Source organism: Sphaeramia orbicularis, chromosome 21 (genome assembly GCF_902148855.1).
Source record: "Sphaeramia orbicularis chromosome 21, fSphaOr1.1, whole genome shotgun sequence".
Lineage (NCBI taxonomy): Eukaryota > Metazoa > Chordata > Actinopteri > Kurtiformes > Apogonidae > Sphaeramia > Sphaeramia orbicularis.
The window spans coordinates 28,480,609-28,505,716 of NC_043977.1; the positions used below are offsets into that span (position 1 = coordinate 28,480,609).

A 25,108-nucleotide genomic window follows, 5' to 3' on the forward strand; every position below is an offset into this window, starting at 1 on the left:
TTAATCCTCAATTCTCTGTTTTAACTCATCCAGAGTTCTTGGTCGAGTCATGTACACTTTACTCTTGAGATAGCCCCACAAGAAAAAATCACAAATGGACAAATCTGGCGATCTAGGGGGCCAGGGAACGTTACCGAATCTTGAGATCACACGGTTACCGAACAATTCTCGCACAGCCTCCAATGGTTAATAAAACAGGGGTGTGTTTACTTGCTCAAGGTCACTGTCTCGCAGTGCTGCCACTTGCTTATGTCTGCCAATACGCACTTCAAAAATTCCCATTTTCCCATAGTAACCATTGGCGGCTGTGCGAGAATTCTATCTCAAGAGTAAAGTGTACACGACTCGACCAAGAACTCTGGATGAGTTAAAACAGAGAATTCAGGATGAAATTCACAGTATCCCAGCTGAGATGTTGCAGCGGTCAATGAGGAATCTCAACAGCAGATTTCAAGAATGCATTCGTACAGGAGGACGCCATCTACAGGAAGTAATTTTTAAAAAATGAAAATTCCATCATTGTTTCTTAAATGGCATGGTTTAAGGTTTCGATTACTTTGAATAAAATATTTTTCTTCCATCACTCTTGGTTTTATTGGATTGTTAAAAAGTTCCCGTTTTTTGTGTCACCCTGTATATACTGTATGTGGATGATTCTCTTTTGTGAAATAAAAAGATATTAAATAGAGAATGTCTTATCAAAAGTTTAATTGATGGCCTCCAAAAGTGAGTTAAATTATCAGTTATCTGTCATATCCATGTCTGAGTGAACTCACCCAGGTTGCAGGCCTGGCTGGTTAGGGCATAGAGCTGCTGCTGATAGGCCCACTCCTCGTCTGTGGGGGCGGAGATGATGAACAAGCGACGTCTCCAACGGAACCTACAATCAAAGAAAATTTCACCCCGGATTTAAGTGGCACTTTAAGGCAGCAGTGAAAGCTCTGAACTAAGACAAGGAGTTTGCGATTGCACACTAACATATTCCCATACTATTACTGCCAAAGTGTGACAACCCTGAATTATGGTCAGAAACGTGCTAGATCTGTACACTGTGATCAGGAGCTGGAATTCAGGTCTCCATGGAAACAAAAGACAGCCTGTCTGGTTTAGACATCTCAGGAAAATATGTGGCTGCAGTGATTCAGCCTTGAGGAACGGAAAGGGTTTGTGCTACTTTAAATATCCACGGAACACATAAAAACATGCTGCCACAATCTGCCAAATGTTGCGCATGAATACAATAAATTGCGGTTAGCTGATTATTGAAAGAGGGAGCAGATGTTTGATGGAAGCGGAAACAGACTGATAGGACCACCCATTAATTCCAAATAATGTTTCATCAGCAAAACGTTTCACTACAGAATTAGTTTGTAGTTTTTCAGGCTCAACAACAGTGTTAATGCAGGAGATAATAGTCACAGATAATAGCACTGGGTTACAAAAAAAAGGGTTTTGCAAGTTGTCTAGGTTTTTTCAACTGAATTAGGACCATTTTGCACCGCTAAATCCAAAAATGACATTTGTTTTTCTCAATCAGGTCAGGGTTTTTTTTTGCTAATTTGATTTTGAAAAATTTGATCTTCTCAAAAAATATAATTAATACCAAAATAAGATTGGTAAGTACACTTTATGAAACTTGTGACTTGATTCCTGTTAGGTACAATGGTGTATTCACCGCAGATGTAGCAGAATACATCAGGCTTATTTTTGCTAGATCTTCTAGTCGAAGCCATTTCATTCACCTGTAATATTAAAAAAAAAATTAATCATAAATTGGCAAAAGCAAAATCTTCAGAACTCGTTTATTGCAAGAAATATGAAAGAATTTTGTATCATATGATGTGAAAATGCCCATAAATGTAAGCAAAAATGTTAAAAAGCCAATATGTAGCATAGTTCAGAAAGTTGACCTGACTGAGCAAAATTAATGTGATTTTTGTATTCAGCACACCAAAATTATCCTAAATCAGCTCAAAAAACTTAAACAATAAATTTGTTGTTGACCAGTGTAGTCATATAATATGGTCTGAGGTGATAAATACCTGCTATTTATATTGTATTTCCATTGTAGTGAATTGCAATTACACAATACTTTGTTTACTTCTATTATTGGTTATTAGCATCTTTAACTTTTTACGTAAGTATATTTAATTTCATTTGCTTTATTTTGCAATAATTTCACTGTTTTAATTCACGATGGTTTCTTGCAGGTGAGAAAGGAGAAATACCACAAAAGTGACCAAAATTAAACTAAAAACCATAGGTTCCATCAGATGTTTCCACTATCTTTACTCTGTCATCTGTTCATGCACTTCACTCAGCTCTGTCATTAAGCAGTTATTTTATTATTTATTTTTATTAAACCTTTATTTAACCAGATAGAGTCCAACTGAGATCGAGATCTCATTCACAACGGTGACCTGGCCAAGAGGTCAGCAGCACACACCATGAAAGAATACAGGTTTTACAGACAGGTAATAACAATAAATTAAAACAAACAGTTATTTTCGTAATAACAGAATTTAAAGGGATAAATTTAATTGAGGTCACAGCAATTTAAAAACACAGGCTCTGTCCAATTGACTCTCGCTGTCTTGTCCATAAGACGGAACAAAAAGCTCGGAATGACATGAGTTTTGGTATTTTCAGCTCCAATTGCAGTGTGTTCCAGACAGAGGGGGCAGCAAAACTAAAGGCTCCCTTCCCCAGTTCAGTCCGAACTCTGGGTACATTCAAATAATATATTTCACAAGACCATAAGGGATATTGACTAGTGTTTCTTTGGAGAAGTGAGGACAGGTATGATGGTACCATACCTAGAAGAGGTTGGTAGATGAACTCATAAAGACCCAGTGTTATTTTTGTGTCAGTTCCCAAATATTTTTTTTTCTTAATTCAGCCTTTCTTAAGTGATTTATCACCATTTATTACAATATTATCCTCTATATTCTGTATTTTTCACTGTAAATCAGGTATTTTCTAATATTGAATTTCTTATATTTAATTTAGATGTTCATGAAAACTCAGAGTTCTTCATAGGCTATTATATCAAAACAGAAAAAAAATGAAGAAAGGGTCTTTTTCAGTAAATATATCAATAACTGAATGTAAAACCAAGTGTCTCCATCCACTGTCACTGATCCAACTCTATGGGTTTTACTGGTGAATCAATGTTGTAGAAGATGACGGTGTTTCCACATTCATTACGGAGCCTCTGAACGTCCAAATGGGCCATATCTGATGACCATGAAAAGATGACAAACTATATTTCACACCAATTATTTACATGTATTGATAGGATTAGTGGATCAAAAGGTATTAAACATTTTAAATCAGTAGATATTTTTGGTCGTCAGTGGAGGTTTGGGTTTTAATGGGTTAAGGTCAACCAGTAGGTGAACCTCTGCGAGCTCAAAGATGGCCACTCAGCATATAGTTCACAAAAATGAGGAAGGCGATTACAACCAGCAATTAAACTGGGCCAGTAATCTTAAAACATGTTTGGTGAAGTCACAACAACCTTGACTTATGGCCACCAAAGTCTAATCAGCTCATCCCTGTGTCCAAGGGAATGTTTGTGCCAAATGTGGAGAAATTCTAGCAAAGCATTCCTGAGATACTTTGATCATTAGAAAGGTCAGGCATGCATGACATCACAGTGACAATGACCTTTGACCTCTGATCACCAAAACCTTTTCAGTTCATTCTTTAAAAGAGGGGTCACCAACCCTGGTCCTCTAGAGCTACTATCCTGCATGTTTTAGATGTATCCCTCTTCCAACACACCTGATTCAAATGATAAGCCTATTATCAAGCTCTGCAGAAGCCACGACCGTCAGGTGTGATGGAAGAGGGAAACATCTAAACATGCAGGATAGTGGCTCTAGAGGACCAGAGTTGGTGACCCCTCACTGCAAAAATCTAAATCTTACCAAGTATATTTTTTCTCATTTCTAGTCAAAATATGTTATCGCACTTAAAACTAGAAGCACTCGGAGAGCGCAGACCTCCGCCAAGGCTGATCACTGGCCCCCCCCGTGGGCCCCCCCACCCCCGATCACCACCAAAATTTAATCATTTCTTCCTTATCCCATTTCCAACAAACCCTGAAAATTTCATCCAAATCTGTCCATAACTTTTTGAGTTATGTTGCACACTAACGGACAGACAAACAAACAAACAAACAAACAAACCCTGGCAAAAACATAACCTTCTTGGCGGAGGTAATAAGACAATCACCTGAAGAGTAACTTTTCAGTGAGATATAAGAACTTATTTTTAGACAACAGATCTTGAAAATCTTATTTCAAGAAATCTTACCAAGATAATTTTTTTCACTTGTTTCCATTGGCAGATTTTTTTTTTTCTTTAATTCAAGATTTTTTTTCTTAATTCAAGGAAAAAATCTGCCAATGGAACGAGTGAAAATTACCTTTGTAAGATTTCTTGAAATAAGATTTTAAAGAGCTATTGTCTAAAAATAAGTTCATATTTCTCACTGAAAAGTTAAAATTTGGGGGGTAATTATGTCTTATTTTAAGTGTGATGAGATATTTTGACTAGAAATGAAAAAAATACACTTGGTAAGATTTTGATTTTTGCAGTGTACTCCCTGTTGGGATCTGAGCACCAACATCTATTCTTCCTGTTCAGAATAAAATCAGTCTTAGAACAAAAGCAAAATTGCTCATTCTCTTTTATTCATCCGTAAATCTCCTATAAATTACATAAACCAAGTCAAATCTTAGCTACTGAACTCTCAAACTATTAGTGTTCAAGATCCATTTTACGTAGTTTTTTTCCCTGAGAAAAAAGCTCAAACTTCAAACTTCCTAATTCTTCAGAAACAAAAGTTTGTTGACAACATTGAAGACGTTCCTGAGATATAATGTCTGACAACAAAAAAAATTGACTCAAAAAATCTAAAATTAGACCTGAATCTGAATCACAACACATAATCATGACAGATTCATCCCACAGCATAACCTTTGTCTGTGTGATAAAGCTAAACAAATGTCACAGTCACGTGTTATAAAATCCAGTAACTTTGCTGATCCACAGAGGACTGGAGGCAAATCATTAATGTTTTGTATTTGTGTAGACCTTCAGAAATTAGTGATCTAGTCCAGTCCTAAGTCCACATCATTTTTGATCATTTGGGCTTCATTATTTGATCTTAGAGTTTGTACTGTTTAGAACTATAAATGTACAGGGTGGGGAAGCAAAATTTACAATATTTTGAGGCAGGGATTGAAAGACAGTGTATGACCAATTAGTTTATTGAAAGTCATGAGAATTGATTTGCCACAAGAAAATTGACATAATAGAAAATGTTTTTATTCTATGTGTCCTCCTTCTTTCTCAATAATTGCCTTCACACGCTTCCTGAAACTTGCGCAAGTGTTCCTCAAATATTGGGGTGACAACTTCTCCCATTCTTCTTTAATAGTATCTTCCAGACTTTCTTGTAATAGTTTTGCACATAGTCATTCTCTTCTTTCCATTATAAACAGTCTTTATGGACACTCCAACTATTTTTGAAATCTCCTTTGGTGTGACGAGTGCATTCAGCAAATCACACACTCTTTGACGTTTGCTTTCCTGATTACTCATATGGGCAAAAGTTTCTGAAAAGGTATGGATAATAGTGTTAGGTATGATTATGACCTCAATATATGTTTGGTTTCAAAACAATTGACGTAGTGCCTGCTGAGAAAAAACAACTAAATGTTCATTGTAAATTTTGCTTCCCCACCCTGTACATGATTAATATTTTAATATTATTGATAAAAATGGAATAATTTGTTTTTACTCATCATCATATTTTGCTAAACCCACTTTTATTAGTCTTTGGTTCATTTATTTATGTATTTGGACCCTAATAGTTCAAAACGTTTGAATTTGAACCCTCCAGGTGCTGCAAAGCTATCTTTATATTCATTCTGGCATAAATCGAGTGGATTTCTACAACCTGTTTAAATTACTTCTCAATTACCTCTGCCAAGGAGGTTATGTTTTTGCCGGCGTCGGTTTGTCTGTCTGTCTGTTTGTCTGTGTGCAAGATAACTCAAAAAGTTATGGACGGATTTGGATAAAAAAATTTCAGGAAATGTTGATACTGGCACAAGGAACAAATGATTAAATTTTGGTGATGGTGGGGGTGGTGGTGGGGCGACTGATCTGCCTTGGTGGAGGTCTGCGCTCTCTGAGTGCTTTTCTAGTTTGTTATGTTTTTTCATCACGATATTTGCACATATAAGGTCAAAACTTATGATGAACATTTCTCCGAATACGCCATAATTGTTTATAAGCAGCAGCGGTTGTAGTCCAAACTGAAAATATGTCCAAACTTCGAGCCGATTACCTAAAATGTTCAGTTGTTGGTTGTATTAACAAACTCAAGTGGCTGAATGGGACAGAGCAGCACAGCCAACATCCTGGAGGGGGTGGGGTGTAAAGTGGTTCATTTGGATTTAAAGGGCCAGCGCTCAAAATGACCTTTCTGGTTTCATTACTCAGACATAGGGTTGAAGATGGACCTGCATAGCATAGCATTTACAGTTTATGTAGACCACAGGGATATGTTTGAAAATGCATAATTCCACTTAAAAAAAAAAAAAAAAAAAAAGCAAAATATCACTCCTTTAAGTTCCGCTTCACCACAGTATCAATCCTTTACCTGAGGCTGTTGCTGAATATGACAGTACTCCACCTCATACACAAACACATCTGTACATTCAGTGTATTTTGAACATTTACCTGGAGAGGAAGTTCTCCAACGATCTGGGTTTGTCCTCTTTCTTACAAGCAACTCCGTCTCTTTTCTGCTGCTCCATCTCTCGAATGCGTGAGGAGAAGGTGTCGATGTAATCAAACACAGCCTTCATGGCAATGGGGACCTCATAGGATTGCTGACAAAGGAATATCATCAAACACCAATTATACTGTCCCGAAATATTGATTGTGAAGCCACATGATGAATAAATCAATATGCCTTTGAACGAAAACCTGGAAAGAACACAAAGGATATGAAAATAGAATTCCAGCTCTAAACTATGGTAAAACTGTTTTCAATATGGTGATTAAATTGTGTTTTGGAACATTTTTGTAGATTTTTTGTTGCACATGCTTCAAACTTGTTTAATAATAACTTTGGAAAGCAGTACAAGGCAAAATGTTGATACATAACACAGTATCTCTTTAATTTGCCAACTGCTAAACAATTCCAGCATGAAAATCTGAGTGAAAATGTGATGCAGCTACATACACACTCACGTCTCCCACAGGATACGCTAAAATTGCTGCACGGCTCTTTCCAACTCTTTGGCCCTGCGTTCCCTCAACTCTTTCTGTCTTATACCCACACCCACATCATGGTACGTTCACAGACTTCCCTGTCTCTGCCCCTGTCAGCAGAGGGGTGAACACTGGGCTCTTTGATGAATCTGTCCAAAAACAGCCTTCTGATTTACGCTGGCACGCATACACACACATACACACAGCTGTTTGGCAAATGTCATGTTGTGTGAATCGAAACAGTGTTTTAGCGAAGGCAACATGTTGGCAGTAGGAGGACGGGAAGAGCTGAGAATTCAGAAAAAGAGGAGATAAAAGTGTTGGGCAGAATCTATAAATAGACGGCGAAGACCAACAGCGGTACTGTGAGTAAAGCAGAAAACAGAAAAGTTCACTTCTGTAAACTGGCTCTTATTTATACTGTAAGACTCTCATCAACTGTGCCTCCATTCAAGTGTTCAAGTGCAGAATGAAGCTGATTAAATGTGGACTAAATATGCACTAAACCTCCCGAATTCAGATTAATCCTTATACATAGTGATGAAACCTGTCAATTCACAGCCCTCTCAAACTGATTACAGATACCAGAGTAAAACAAATACCAGAGGAGGACCGGGGCAAATCCCATAATACCTGGATTTACAGTCGAGTCCTCACATTCCGCATGAACACATGATGGATGACTGTTTATATATTCAGACTAGGAAAACATCCTTACCTTGACTCTCATGTCAGTGTCAGTCAGGATCATGTAGAAGTCCTCATATGTCATACTGAACTCCTTCCTCAGCTCTGTGATCAGCTCCTGGTTCACCAGATCTTCTTGTCGAAGACCTTTCATTGGCTTGTCATTCTCTGGTGGAAGAAACACATACATATGCATAATGTAATCCTATAAATCAGGGGTGTCAAACTTATTTCAGTTCAGGGGCCACATTCAGCCTAATATGATAGAAAGTGGGCCGGAGCAGTAAAATAATATAAGTAACAGGATAAGAACTTTTGAGTGTAAAAAGTAAATTCTGTAATGAAAATGTTTATCTCCACGAATTCTTGAACATAACATGAACAAATATGAACAAGCTGAAAATTTTTTAGTAAAATAAGTACAATGTTAACAATATTAGGCCTTAGTTCAGGGGTGTCAAACATGCGGCCCGGGGGCCATATGCAGCCCACCAAAGTGTCCAGTTCGGCCCCTGGGATGTTTTTGCCAAGTGCAAAAATTCCACAGTCTTGAATTGAATTAAGCAAAAAAAATTTGCTTGAATTAAGGAAAAAAATCTTGAATTAAGCAAAAAAAAAAAAAAAAAATCTTCAATTAAGTAAAAAAAACTTCAATTAACCCCCAAAAAATCTTCAATTAAGTAAAAAAATCTCTTCAATTAAGACAAAGAAAATCTCAAATTTAGCAAAAAATCTTGAATTAAGCCAAAAAAATCTTCGATTAAGTAAAAAAAAAAAATCTTGAATTCAGCCAAAAAAAATCTTAAATTAAGTTTACAAAAAATCTTGAATTAAGCCAAAAAAAATCTAAAATTAACAACTTAATTTTTTTTTCTTTGTTTTAGTGCAAAAAATAACATTAAATTATGAAAATAATTACATTTACAAACTATCCTGTAACACTAAAATGTGACTAACCTGAACAAATATGAACTACCTGAAATGTCTTAAGAAAATTAAGCACAATTTTTAACAATTTTTCTGCCTGTTTAGTGTCTTTGTAGATCTGATCCATAATGCACATGGAGAAATGAGAGGTCGAGGAATAACATTGTTAAAATTGCACAAAATTTTCTTACGTTTTTTAATTTAAATTTCAGTTCTTTGTTTTGTTTTTTTTTGGGATAGTTTATAAAAGTAAGTATTTTCATAATTTTTTGGGTTTTTTTTTTACACTAAAACAAAAACAAAAATTTGGAGTTGTCATTATTCATAGGTTATTATGTTATTACTTTACTGGTTCGGCCCACTGCAAATTTAGCTGAATATGGCCCCTGAACTAAAATGAGTTCGACACCCCTGCCTTAGTTTATCATTTATTCATGTGAATCACAACTTACAGATGACAGTGGATCTACAAATACACAAAACATTAAATAACAGGGATAATATTATTAAAATTCCACATACTTCTCTTAAGACATTTCAGATATTCACATTTTTTGTAAAAGGCAAGTCTGTAAATGTAAACATTTTTGTGTAATTTTACTTTTTTTTTTTACACTAAAACAAAGAGACAAATTTACAGTTTTCATTATTTATAGGTTATTATGATAGTATTTTACTAGTCTGATCCACTTTAGACTGAAATGACCTAAAAGGATTTTAACATCCTTGACTGTTAATATCTTGAGTAATTTTTGCATTTCACAAATTCATCCCAGGGGCCAGATTGAACCCTTTGGCGGGCCGGATTTGGCCTCCGGGCTGCATGTTTGACACCTGTGCTATAAATGATAAGCAATTTTTTTATTCTTATATGTAGCAAAAAAACTGGGAAAGGTGCAGATATAGATAGAAAGGTGCACATATATAATTCCTGGCAACTTTTCCTTTATATTTGCTCCGATAAGGTACCTAAAAAATATACAGTAAATCTGACATGTACATATAGTTGTACTGTCATACTACTCAGTTAACCCCCTAAGACAGGGGGTGTCAAACTCATTTTCTTCCAGGGGACACATTCAGCCCAATTTAATCTGAAGTGGGCCAGACCAGTAAAATAATAGTATAATAGCCAATAAATAATGACAACTCCAATTTAATTTAGTGCAAAAAATAACATTCAATTATATCAATATTTACATTTACAAACTATCCAAACAAAAAAGATGTGAATAACCTGAAAAATGAAATTTGTTAAGAAATATAAGTACAATTTTATCAATATTATGCCTCGACTTATCATTTATAGGCTACATGCGCATTACAGATCTACGAAGGCACAAAACATTTAGTAACAGGCAAAATATTGTTAAAATTCCACTTAATTTTCTTAAGACATTTCAGGTTGTTCATATTTGTTCAGGTTATTCACATTTTATTGTTAAAGTATAGTTTCTTAATGTAAATGTTTTCATAATTTAATGTTTTTGCTCTAAATCAAAGAGAAAAAATGGTGTTGTCATTATTTATAGGTTATTATGATATTATTTTTGAGTTTGATGTCCTAACTTGCACTTTGGCAATTCATCCCACGGGCTGGATTGGAAACTTTGGTGGGCTGGTTTTGGCCCCCGGGCCACATGTTTGACACCTGTGCCCTAAGATGATGAGACCACCATTTGTGACCAAAATGGGTATTTCTTGAAAAAAGCTGATGAACAACTAACCCTACCTGTATGCTGTAAAAGTTGGATAAAGTCGAGTTTCTCAGTTTTTCAGTGGCATTAAAAAGGTTTTATTTGGATGTTTAGAGGCTGCAGATGTTATGTGTTTAGGCCTTAACATTGTGCAGCCTTGATCCATCATCACGTCTTTATTTGATCCAATAAACATGTTAAACGTTCTATACAAAGAAAAAAACTTCATAGGTTACATGTTAAAAGACATCACATTTTTAAAGTAATTTTTCCATGAGTATGTTCATTCTTAGACAAAGCAAAGCAAAACTGTGACTTTAAATAATCCAAATGAAATCGAGCTTCTACATCAGATGATGGTGACTGATAGTATGACAGAAATACTTCAGAAAACTAATACATCTAATACAGGTCAGCTGTTGTAAAAGACTCTCTAGGTCTCTGTGAGTTAATGTCATATATAACCTTAGAAAAATTACTTATTAAGTTTAAAAATCATTTTACTAGACTATCCTTGTCAAGCAGCAAAAAAAACAAGGTTTAAGACATGGCATCAGTTGTACATACATCCATAAACACACATAACAGGCCATATGATTTACATGTTGTCCCTGCAGATAATATATCATTTCACAAGTGGCAATGGCTGATGTGTTAAATCAGGTTTTTATAAGGTTGTTTGACACATTTGTATAATTAACCGGCCCCCAAAGCAGAGGCAAGCAAGGTTATCATAGTTTGGGATTTTTCATTATAGTTTAGTTCAGTACTTTTTTTCTCTTCTTCATTTAATTTTAATTAGTTTTTAGAGCAGGTTTGGCAGTTTTTACTAGTTTTCATTTTTTCTAAATGCTTAGTTTTAGTTTAGTTTTAATTTTTTCATATATTTAATCTTCCTCATAGTCGAATTCAGATAAATCCCATACAGGACTCTGCTGCTTTCTCCCAACTTTAGTGTCTGTATTGCCAGATAGAGTGGGGACGAGAAGACGACTCTAAACAACAAGTGATGAAACATGATGAACGGTGAAGTGCCGCCAGATAAAATTGCTCTAGTGAAATAAATCGATTTCATATCAATCTGACATTGACAAAGACAAAACTGAGGGGAATTTTTTCCATAATTTTTATACGTTTTAGTTAGTTTTGTAAGCACACAATAGTTTCAGTTAGTGATCATTTTTTCTTTTAATTATAGTTTTTATTTATTTCAGTTAACGAGAATGTTTTTTCAATTCTAGTTTTTGTCATTTTGTTAGTTTTCATTAACGATAATAACCTTGGAGGTAAAGGGTATTGTTTTTGGTTCAGTTTGTTTCTTTGTTCATTAACACTTTGGCAACACAACTATTCATACCAAATTGGGTTTATATATTGCCAGTGACCCAGATTAGATGTGATTACATTTTGGGAAAAGTAGGTCAAAGTTAAAATTTTTTATGAATTTTTAATTATTTTTTTTCCCCATATACTTATAATAGTCAAAATGTTTCTATGCTGTCTATGTTTATGCTGACATTAGCCCACAAATAGACATGATAACATCAGCTGGATCGATGCCAAAATAAGCTACAATACGTGCGAGGGGTGGGGTTTGTTGTGCCTGGCACCACTTGTTGAATTTGTGTTCAATCAAATTTAGCACAATGATAGCCAATTTTTTTTAAAATAATTAAGATTCCTTCATTTCCGTGGTCTACAAAGCGGGAATAAATGACAAAAAACACACACAGAATCTACAACTAAGGTTATTTTTAGCCAGATATGCCTCCCTGATTTGAAGTCAATTAAAAGTGTTTAATAACATATTTCAACCCCAATACCATAAAAACAGTCATAATATGAGTGTTAAACTCTGAAACATAACTGCAGAGCTCAAAACAATGTCCCTTTAAAAACAAGACAGTGTCTAGACTCTACAGTGAAGAGCAGAATGAAAACATGCAGTCTGATTCAGGGACAAACTCGACAAAGAACAGCTTTTATTCAGTGAGATTTGCCTGGGTCAGATGCCTTAGAAATTGACTGTAGCTGGCGTTTAGAGAAGCCAAAGCAAAAGCCTTTAATCACCACTCCATATGCATGTGTGCACACACGCAGACCACAGAACAGTGTTTTTGGTGGCTGATTCTTCCAGTCTATGCTGTGTAATCTGGGCAGTATGAGCAATTGAACCAGGAAAACCCCAGCACATTCAGGAGACGGCAGACTGTACACACAGAAACACACAACAAACATAATCACATGTAACACACACTGCTGAAACACCAACCGACTTAAAACCCAAACTCCATGAGGTCACTCTAAAATGAGGGAGGGGCAACACTGAAAGAAGCAGTTGTTTGTATACAGTACAGACCAACACACACACACACACACACGCACACACACTTAGACTGACCCTCCGGCCAGTAAGTGGAACAAAAGTGTAACCAAACCTAGTGAGGGTGGGGGCGGGTGACCTCACCTCAGAACTTTTTCCAGCATTTCCATCTGGATAAAACCTTGTTGTCATGTGGAGTGGCAGACTCATAAAGTTTTACAAAGTGGGTTTGCATATCCTGGCATTAAAACACACACACTAGCTGACGGTCTGAGACAGCTGTAAAATGTCTCCTAATACAAGGGGTTGCCAAGCACAAATGACACAGCATTTCTCATAAAAAGAGCAGTGGTTTTGTTCCTTTTCAACAAGAAGCTTGTGTCATTTTATGTAAAGGAGTTTTTGAGAGGCTGTCATAATTGCTTTGAGCTACTGTGTGTGTGTGTGTGTGGGGGGGGGGGGGGTACAGACGTCAGCCACAAAACATACTTTTACTTAACTTTATGGTTCTTGTATTTGAACATTTCCGCTTTACGCAGCTTTACATGTACATTCTGCTTCATATCAGAGAGAAATATTGAGACATTTATCCCATTGCATTTGTGTGACAGCTTTAGTGACTTTTCAGATTATGCTTAAACCATGTACGCCAAAATATGCTCATTCTGAATCTTTGTGATGAATCAAAGGATTAAGTGTTCCTTCACGGATTGATAAAATTGTCCTCTTTCTTTAGATGAATAAAATCATTGAAACCATTTTAGATTAAGTGAGAAAATGTATTGGAACTACATGCATCTGAGCTCATTAAAAGTTGAATTTTAATATATATGTTGTTCATGAGACATAAGATAATCTTAAAGAATATGATCCACTGCTGTACATTAAAGGCCAACTCTGGTATACACAAAACTTTGCGTCCTCTTGTACTTGTTCTAAAGAGGATGACAGTGTTGTAAAGGGATTTCAACTGAAACCCACACTTCCTCGTGTGTGCTTTGCCCAAAGTTTTGACTCTAACACAGAAGATGCATTAATTAAGAAAAGCAGAATGAACTAGAGTCACTTCCACTGATGACAACTGAACACTTTAGTTAATAGATTTAGTATCTTTTCAGAAAACTGTTTCTATTATCATTTTGAAATTGAGCTCACCCTTGAATATCTGCAGAATTAAAATTCTGATCACGACTAACTTGATAAATTTATGTAACTTTTTTATTTATTTCTTTTTTGATAAACTGATGCATCGTTGTGTTTATTACCCCACTCCCGAAGGGGAGGCAAGGGGTATTGTTTTTGGTTTGGTTTGGTTTGTTTGTTTGTTTGTTTGTTAACACTCTACCACCCAAACTATTGGTTGAATTCATACCAAATTGGGTTTATAGATTGCCAGTGACCCAGAATAGATGTGGTTACATTTTGGGAAAAGGAGCCGAGGCCGCCGGAGCTGGGCGAATTGTTGCTGTGCAGCGCTCATGAACCTTTCAGAACAAGCATTGCGCGTGCCAGTTCTCTGGAGCCGTGGCTTCGGGGAGATGTCTGAAGTAAGAGGTTTGGGCTTCTGAATTGAGTATTTTCAAAATGTAGCTTGCTCAAACCGTTTTTCTAAGATTTCATACCTCACCTTTAAACACAAGCTGTAATTAAAAATAAAGTTGTCCTCTGAAGAGGGGTGGTGGTGGTGGCGGGTAAAACAAAACAAAACAAAACAAAACATCAATTTTGTTTCAATTTACTTAAAACTTGGCACATATATAGAGGCAATTGATATGCTGACATCACTACACGCGTAGACATGATGACATCAGCTGGATCGATGCCAAAATAGGCTACAATACGTGCAAGGGGCGGGGTTTGTTATGTCTGGCACCACTTGTTAAAAAAGATGAAAAAATGGAATATAATGCCATCATACATCTTGTTTTGTCCACAATCTAAGTCAGGGGTGTCAAACTCATTTTAGTTCAGGGGCCACATTCAGCCTAATACGATATAAAGTGGGCCGGACCAGTAAAATAATATAAATAATAAGATAAGAACTGATAAATAATGTCAACTCCAAAGTTTTCTCTATGTTTTTGAGTGAAAAAAGTAAAATTCCATAATGAAAATATATTGTAAAATCTACGAACCGTGCTTGAACATAACATGAACCTGAAAATTTTTAAGAAAAATAAGTGCAATTTTAAAAATATTATGCCTTAGGTTATCATTTATACATGTGCATCACAACTTACAGATCACAGTCGATCTACAAATACATATGACATTAAATAACAGGCAGAATATTTTCAAAATTCCGCATACTTCTATTAAGACATTTCAGGTTGTTCGTATTTGTTCAGGTTATTATACATTTTTGTGTAATTTAACTTTTTTACACTAAAACAAAGATGAAAATTTTCAAGATTTATAGTTTATTATGATAGTATTTTACTGGTTCTGACCCACTTTAGATTAAATTGACCTAAAATGATTTGAACATCCTTGATTGTTAATATCTTCACTGTAATTTTTGCATTACACTGATTCATCCCACGGGCCAGATTGGACCCTTTGGCGGGCCGGATTTGGCCCCCGGGCCGCATGTTTGACACCTGTGATCTAAGTCATTAAGTTTACTGTCATTAAGGAGGAAATAAAACAGAAAAATAGCCGTTTAAGATGACAAAATCAGAAAACGTTAACTATTTGTCTTTAAAATCTACTCAAATCAATTATCAGCTTCCAAAATAATTGTTGATTCATTTAATAGTTGACAACTCATTTAGTTGCTTAATTGTTGCAGCTGTTTATAAAATACCACACATGCACACACAAACCTAATATGATGAGTTCACTGCCCAGTAACTGTTTTTACATTTCATCCTTTAAGTTGCATACTGTTACTTAAAGGAACTGAAAGTAGAACGTGTGCTTCTGGTGTGGTATTAGTGTTACTTTTACTCTAGTCAAGGATCTCAGTAGTCCTTCCACCACTGCTTCCCGTGTTTATATTTGCACACTGGGATGGTATGAATTCTGGCAGCAGCTCTCTTTCCAGGCTCGCTCTAATACATGTGTGAGATTACGTAAAGCTTATATACAGTATTAACCCAGACCTCTGTAAACAGCTGCTGAGCTCTTCTCACCCAAATACTCTCATTTTTTGCAGAACAATGAAATCATAACACATGAAAGAACAGTGAACAACACAGGAGTACATGCACTATAATGGGAGAGCGCAGAAGTCATGATCATTGTAATTAGAGCTGTCTAGTATCACCTGCAGAGAAAAGTACACAATACTGTGGCTTTGGCAGAGTCAGGGTACATTCAGAATGTTTTTCTTGGAGGTGAGACCATGGCTAAAAGTATCTGACATGTTGTGAAATGATGGTGATACAAGAATAGGACAGCAAACGTGGCAGACGAAGAAACAATATCAAGATATGACGCATCAGAAGCAGATGTGCAGGATTTCTCATTTTAAAATAATACGTATTGTGTATTAACCCATAAGGACCCAGTGTGACTTTACTGGCAGTTCCCAAATGAATTTTTCTCTTTATTTAACATTTCCTAATTGATTTATCACCATTTATTATACTATTTTCCTTTGAATTTTGCATTTTTTTCCAGTGAAAATCATTTATTTTCCTAAGTTTAATTTACTGATCGTCTAGATGTTCAGAAAAACTCAGAGTAAATTCAAAGGTTATTGTATCAAAACAGAAAAAAAATGAAGAAAAAGTGACGTTTTCAATAAAATATATCCTTAACTAAACATAAAAACAAGTGTCTCTATCCACTGTCATTTATGAAACTCTATGGGTTTTACTGGTGAATCTATGTTGTAGAAGATGATGATGTTTCCACGGTAACATCCAAATGGGTCATATCTGATGATCATGAAAAGATGACAAACTGTATTTTACACTAATTATTTACATGTATTAATAGGATTAGTGGATCAACAGGTATTAAATAGTTTAGATCAGTAGATGGTGGATGTTTGCGTCTTTATGGGTTAATGTGAAAATGGTAACAGTGCAAACCTGCTACTTTTGGACTAGTTATTCTATATTTAAGGTATTTTCATACTTCTGGATATTACATTTAGAATATGTGAGATTATTAGGCTTCACTATCACATTATAACCTGGAAAATAGCCACAGTAATGTTCTACAACTGACAGCCAAGTGTGTGACGCATCCAAGTGATGACATCTGACAGAAGTTAGATCTTCTGCTCAGGCTATAATATAGCATAAAAATAGTAGTAGTAGTAGGAGTAGCTGCCTACTATCTCTGTGGAGGACTTGTTCCACTCACTTTTGCTGCCTCAGCAGAGCAGCTACAGTTTCAATAGACTCACCCCACCCTGGACATTATCCGTTTGACCTCCTGGTAGACACTGTAAGTCCAGTACCTCATATACAACAGACAAAAGAGCCATGTACACAAAGCTACTGTAACTCAGCTAGTGTGTTATATCTGTAAGGCAGTATCTCAGGTGCTAACTGACAGTCAATGTTCTGCTGCTTCCCATGGGACCAAAATTCAATAACATATGAAAAAAAAATTGTGGGAGAGGTTTGTCTGTCCATGTATGCATCCATTTTCTTAACTGCTTAGTCCTTGTGAGGGTCATAAGGATGATGGAGCCTATCCCAGCTGCCAACATGCAAAGGCAGGACACACACCCCTGGGCTGACATATACAGCTATATACAACTACTCACTCTCACATTCACACCTGCAGGTAATTTCGATTGACCAGTTAACCTATTGAGGTGCATGTCTTTGGACAGTGGGAGGAAGAGTGCCCAGAGAAAGCCCAAACAGACATGAGCAGAACAGTGAAAACCCCTGCACCATCATGCAGCTCAACTGTCTATTGAAAAGATCATTTTACAAGCCAAGAAAGTTGTAGTTTATGGCAAAGATGATGAAAAAATATATAGTTGTGTGTTAAACAGCATCTCTTGTCATGTGATATGTGTCACCAACACCAAAATGGCTGCTGCCTTCACATATTAACCTGTGATATAATCTTTGACAGTGAGGTTAAAAGCAAAAATGATCTTTTTTAACAGGCGACATCACATAACCCCTATCCTGGCATCCCTCCATTGGTTCCCTGTGTGTTTTACAACTGATTTTAAGATTTTACTGATCACTTTTAAAGCCCAAATAGGCCTGGCTCCTACCTATATAGCTGAGATGCTAGCTGACTACGAGCCAGCACGCAGCGTTAGATCCTCGGGCAGAGGGCTCCTGGCTGTTCCAAAGTCGAAGCTTAAATTTAAGGGTGACCGGGCCTTTTCCATCAGGGCCCCTCGACTTTGGAACGGCCTGCCCGAGGAGATAAGGCTTGAGGAATCAGTGACATCTTTTAAATCACTTCTTAAAACACATTTTTATAGACTTGCTTTTATGTGATGTTTGTCCCTTTTAATTAATTTTTAATTTTTTTTTTAAAAATTTGAATCTTATCCTGTTTGATTATTAATTTAATTGTCATACATGATGTTGTTTTATCTTACTCCTTTATTTTTACATTGATTTGACAGCATCATGTTACGTTATCCCTGCCCTCTTTATTCCGATTCATTTAATTTATTCGAAGTGTCATGTTTCTACATTTGCTGTACACATCTCTCCTATTGTGTTGCTTCTGTTTTAGTGTTTTTACTTTGAATTTTGTATCCTGCTGTTGTGCTCTCTACTTTGTCTGTCAAAAGCACTTTGTAAACTTTGTTTTTAAAAGGTGCTATATAAATAAAGCTATTATTATTATTATTATTATTATTTTTTTTTTTTTTTTTTTTTTTTTTAATTGACAAACATCATATGTGTAAAACATGGCATGAGTCAATATTTACTGTAATAGCAACCATTTTACCACAATCTCTCTCTCTCTCTCTCTCTCTCTCTCTCTCTCTCTCTCTCTCTCTCTCTCTCTCTCTCTCTCTCTCTCTCTCTCTCTATCTATCTATCTATCTATCTATCTATTTATCTATCTGCCTGCTTTCACACACCATGGTGAGACGCTGCATGTAGAACCTACTCACCCAGCTGATAGTGGTCAATCTTCATCGTAGAGTTGGTCAGAGAGCCGAAGATGGTAATGATGGACACTTTCCTGATGGCCATTTCACACACTGACTCCAGGTACTCGTCTCTTTGCTGAACATACATACTGTTCTCCTCACTGGGGGATGTAATCAGCTGGAGGAAAGAACGGAGAAGACGTATATACAGTGAAATACATGTACACACAGTGTGCTGCACAGACACTGTTTACATTAACCTGCAGGCAGAGGATGGGGCATATTTTCCCCAACTCCCCATACCACTGCTGTGATAAGAATCTATATGGGCTCCAAAACAGAGACACACAGTCTGTTAGCACACAGCTGTGCAGCCTGTCAGATAGCCACTCCACATAGTTCTTGCCTTTTTATATAACATACCACATCAGTGTGATTCTATAGCTTTGGTATTACATAAAGTTAAAGGGGAAAGAGGGTTAGGGTCATTTTCTGCCTTGTACCACAGAATGGTTTCTATGGTTGTCTACCTCTAAAAATTTATCAGCTGTTGATTACATATCCAGAAGCTGAGATTTGTGCCTTTAAAAACTACCTTCCCAGAAATATAGTTTGGAAAACAAGCTTTCAACGGATTTGCAAATGCTGTGAATTACCTTCTCCAGATCCACATTTTAAAATTTTGGCAGAAAACACTGACGCCAGTCTAAACTGGAAGTCACAACAAAGAAAAGTTGTCAAGAAACTATTTATACTTGTTTTATATAATGGTTTCAGCAGACATGTTGGACCTCTGTTAACCTATTTATCTTTATTATTTTCTCATACTATGAAAAAGACATGTACATTAATGACATGTGAGTGGACAAAACAGGAAGAGCCTTGTGTAGGTGGGTTTACTGATTCTGTTGATTTTGCAGAAAGTTCCACCAGTTTAGGAAAAGCTGATGGTTAATAACTTAAACATGTATGTGCATATCTAGTGGCAGTTGATAGGTAAATGCTGCTCAGTAATGTAAGCTGAGCATACACGAAACTGAAGATTTCCCAGGAGCAATAGGTACTGCAGTGCGCTTCTTATGAACTGTGAGCGTTATGTCATGCTCTTACCAGCAGCCGCCTCCTGTTCTCAAAGTAGTCCAGGAAGGAGGCCAGAGTTCCCTTTGGAGGGGGCGTCGGCCTCTTAGTGGGCTTCGGGTAGTCCTCCTTTTCAGGGTACTTTGACAGCTTCTTTCCATTTCTCTTTCCCCCGTTCTTCCCCTCCTTTGCCGCCTTTCCTCCTCTCCTGTCTGCTTTCTTGGCAGCCTTTTCGTTCTTTTTCTTCTTCTTGTCGTGCTTATCATGTTTGCCCTTTACCTTTTTGGTGGGGCTGATGTCAGTGAAGGTTTCTGTCTCCTCAGGATCACTGACTGTTGGCTTGCTGGGTTCATACTTGTCCTCGTATTCATTTGTTAACACCTACACAGGTACAAAAATGTAATTAATGTAAGCATTGATTAAACAAAGGTTTGTAAGTCTCTGTTTTGTGACATTTTTGTATAAAATTAAATTAAAGTCATGCCTCAGACTTAAAACTCTGAAGGAGCTTTTAACCTGCACCAGATACATATTAATCATATGCAAAACATTTACCATCCAAAAAAATATTTTGTATATTACAGGTAAGTAGCTGAATTTCTACTCATTATTTTTTTATTTCCAAAATGTATGGCCCACATACACACTGATATTAAACATTTTGTACATTTCCTGACTGTAGTGGTCACCTGCATCCATGATAACAGCATGTAGACTGATTTCTATGGGAAAATTGAAAGGCTGACTTTTCTGCTCACCCATGCCTATATCAGTGCCGCTGTATATTTCTATCTAAGTCTATGAATACATAATGACATTTGTAAATGAGTAAAATAATCTACAAATCTGTGGTGAGATTTGTGAATCTGCTAAAGTGTATTCAGAATCTCTGTGCATAATCAAATTTGTAAAAAAAAAATTAAAGAGGTCATATTTTGCTAAACCCACTTATATTTGTCTCTGGTACATTTATTTGTGTATTTGAACCCTAATAGCTCAAAACGTTTGAATTTGAACCCTCCAGATGCTGCAAAGCTATCTTTATATTCATTTTGGCAAAAATCAAGTGGATTTCTACAGCTGATTTCAATTCCTTCTTAATTTGTTACATTTTATATCTAGGTACATCGTAACATTTGGACATATAAGGTCAAGACTTCCGACGAATATTTCTCAGGGCACGCCATAATTTTTTGTCAGCAGCAGGGGTTGTAGTAAAAACTGAAAATATGTCCAAACTTCGAGCTGATTACCTAAAATGTTCAGTTGTTGGTTGTAGTAACCTGTTAAACCCTGACCATATTTTCAGAGGAAAAACGCCTAAAAAGACATACCCAAAGTAAATGAAGAATTACTTCACAGTAATAAGGTTCATATGGCTGTTCTTGGTGTCTGTGGACATTTAGAGACCTCACAGAATCTATTCCCATTGTCTAAAATATTGTATCTATTACTATGCCTGAGTAAACTGTAACAAACTAAAAGAGAAATTGGAATTTTTTATCCTCGCCTGTTTTTTTTCCGGCTGGATTGACGATGATATGCATAAATTAATTGTTCGTGTCAGAGATTTTTAATACCGTATATTTCACCCCACAAAGATTAAAAATCATGTTTGAACATTAAAGTTTGCACTAAAATACACTTTTGATGTACTTTTGTTAACATTAGGGTCTAAACTTTGAGCAAAAGTTGAACAAAAACATTCATTGTCCTGATTTATTATATTTTTATCGTAGATGAATATTAATATAATTTTTTCGGCCCGTGGGCAGGCTGATAGAGCTAAAGGGGTTAATGAACACAAGTGTTTGAACGGGACAGAGCAGCACAGCCAACAACCTGAAGGGGGTGGGGTGTGAAGTGGCTCATTTGCATTTAAAGGGCCAGCGCTAAAAACAACCTTTCTGGTGTCATTACTCAGAAATAGGGTTGAAGATGGACCTGTGGAGTTGAATTAATGAAGAATTCAGACCCATAGCATAGCATTTACAGTTTATGCAGACCACAGGGAAATGTTTAAAAATGCATAATTCCATTTAAAAAAAGCAAAGTATCACTCCTTTAAATCATCAAGTGTATTGTGGCTTATGGACAGATGTGTCTATGTATGAACGATGTCTGAACTACTTTATATTTTCCTGTTAGAGCTGGGAGAACAGACATCTCATCACGTCTCTCAATTGGCTGCCTGTACACATGTGATTTTTGCTTCACATCTGCTTCACTCCATCTGCAAATGCATGTAGGGATTTGGAAAAATGTGGGAGGATTTGTCAGTAACTCCAGGATTTATGCATTCAGGAAATGTAGGAACAATGATAATAGCACAATATTCAGAGTAACTCTATACCCTATGTTTCACTAACTGATGTGGAAAGGATGGACAAATGGAGAAACCTGTGACTCTTGGGTATTTGTAGATAGTTCATTTATCTCTACAAGAAAGTTTCCATTTCTCTATTCCACTATTATATGGTTTATATGTTTAAAAATGCAATGTCTCAGGAGTGTTTTCACAGCATTTCTCCAAGTTTGGCTCAAATATCTATTTGGTTGATGAAAAGAATATCTCCAGTCAGTGAATATTAAATATGCAACAAGTGTGAAATGAGTGGTGAGTCCCTGGTGTCTGCCTTAAAAAGCATTACTCATGTTTTGAAGACAGATTTAGTTTCGCTGGCACAGTTCTAGCTGTGGCAGAAAGGTGTGGTGGCTTACATGACAGTGACATAACTGTTTTTAAGAGCCATAAAAGCCATCAAAATGGCAGCAGCTATGAAAAATAAAAAACATGTGGCACACTACCAGAGAGCTTCAAGATGGAAGAGCATGGAAACCAAATCTTATGTGAACATTAACCCTGCACCACCTCCTTTAATGCATCATGCCGCCTTGACATTACTTAATGAAAGCAGAAAATATCAGACTGGATAAGTATGATTTTTAAGTAGTAGTACTAATGACACATTATTGATCGGTTTCTCGCGTTGACCATTATTTCCACACTAATCACTTCTTGGATGGCCAGAGCAGACTTTAGCACTGGGACTAGGGTTGGGAATCGATAAGAATTTAACAATTCCGATTCCATTATTGATTTTGCTTATCGATCCAATTCCTTATCGATTCCCTTATTGATTTTCTTTGGGTGAGGGAATAAAGGAGTACAAATGGGTTTGTTTGAATTAACTGTCTTTTAAATATAAAATATAAAGTATACACAAATAATAATAGCAGATGATGCTGGGCTGGGTTCCAGATAGTCATATATGAGGTGGCAATCACAAATGTTAAGGGAACACATGCCGGTGACGCAAGCGGCCACAGGGGGGGTCGCACCATACGACCATACAAAGTGAAAGTGAAACTTAAGACGGTTTACTAATTCCTCTATGCCTCCTGCTATTGTACACCGCATTTTCCTTTTCCCTACCTTCAGAAACTTTTATTTGAGGGGGCAAGACGTCCCCCCCCCACAACTGTGCCCAGATGATGCCCCGGTGTTTGCTCTGCCTCTAGATTCACAAGCATCGCTAAGTAGCGTATCAAACATGTTATATTCCTGCAAATGAATTGCTTGCTGTGTGGACAAATCTTTGAGCATATTGGAGGGATTTCCCCCCTTTGAAGAAAAGGAAGCTTTGCAAGTGTTACAAGAGGCCCCTGGTATCATCTTTTCAAGTGAAATATAGCCATACTTTGGAGCGTTACTGCCTTGACGCCATGTTGGCTACATTCTGAACCAAAACAATGCAGTGTACGTGTGACGTCATCACGTATGTGCAACGAAGGCACAATCGATAAGCAGAATAGTTAAGCAGGCAAACAATTCCAAGGAATGGAGCCACTGGGAACTGGTTCTCAAAAAGAACCAATTCTCGATTCCCTTCCCTAACAGGGACCCTGCACTATTCTGGGTTAGGGGTTAAAGTTTTTGGGGTTGTTTGAGCTATTCTTGGGCAGAGCTGAGCACAGGAAAATGCAACAGTGAATTTGCAAAATAGTGTTGAGAGAGAAGTTGATTTGGTGCAGCAACTGTTCATGAGTAATCCCCACAAAAGAGAAAAAAAAACAAAAAAAACATGGGTCTTCAGGGTGTGTTTGGAGGTTGTAGGTAGTTGTTCTTTTATGTGGTGAGGGAGACTTTCACAACGATAACACACAGATAGCAGAAGGAAACCACTGTGTGACATGAAAATACATTCTTATTCCAGCAGAGTACATCCACTGAGCCAGACTAAGTAAACTATATACAATGTCTCACATGTACTTGTAAGAAACCCATTCAATTTTTGTCTCCTCTTCACACTGCAAATGAGGGAGAATGTTAATAGTAGTCGAAGGGACAATACAAGGAACAGGGAGAGTGAGTGGGTTAGAGTGAAAAAAGCAATGAAATAGAAAAATAAAACGTATATTGTTCTGCCTGTGCACTCTGCAAGATGTTGTTATTGGCTGAAGATACAAATACCCAGAAATACCCCAAACACCAGAAGAAAATATAAAATACAGGTGGAGAGTAGAGTGTCTGTAGGCAGATACACCAACACACACTGACAGAGGGTCAGAAGTGAGGATGGAAAGGGATTCTTTTTCTAGGATTTTCTACATTGCTCTTTTTTAGAAAAAAGTTGCATATTTTGCCTTAAAATATGGGGTTTATAGTCACTCTGGATGTTTTGAGTTACATTAATCCCAGTTCCCACATTTCCTGAACAGCCCTGGAATGCATGGATTCTCAGATGTGGTATTTCAAAAGTGTAACACATGTGTAAACTGTACGTAGACATAAACAGGTATTCACTACGGGGTATAAGTCATCAAATTTTACTACCTACATACAGATTGTTTTACACACTTGCAAATTTGGTTCCACACACTGAGACTGAACTGAGATAGACAAAACTCTGTGCACACACTTGCAAATAATTATGCTACAACAGTATCCTCATAAAATAGCACTCTGTGGGTTGTTTCATGAGGACTTAAAGCAGGTTTCTTTAAATTAAAAAAATGTGCTTTTAATACTGACACTAGCACATAAACATGAATAGTTTTTAA

The 25,108-nt window shown here is 36.6% G+C and overlaps 1 protein-coding gene across 3 annotated transcripts in view; it reads right to left on the reverse strand.

The window, feature by feature from the left end:
- The window catches only part of ccdc80 (coiled-coil domain containing 80), a 40,267-nt gene that overhangs the window by 10,139 nt on the left and 5,020 nt on the right, over positions 1-25,108 (reverse strand). For all 3 annotated transcript variants that reach the window (XM_030124717.1, XM_030124718.1, XM_030124719.1), the window contains exons 4-8: positions 20,078-20,425; positions 18,989-19,145; positions 8,015-8,151; positions 6,760-6,911; positions 777-880 (exon numbers count right to left, since the gene is read on the reverse strand). In XM_030124717.1, coding sequence (XP_029980577.1) covers positions 777-880; positions 6,760-6,911; positions 8,015-8,151; positions 18,989-19,145; positions 20,078-20,425 — 898 coding nt within the window. The remainder of the gene's footprint in view (positions 1-776; positions 881-6,759; positions 6,912-8,014; positions 8,152-18,988; positions 19,146-20,077; positions 20,426-25,108) is intronic.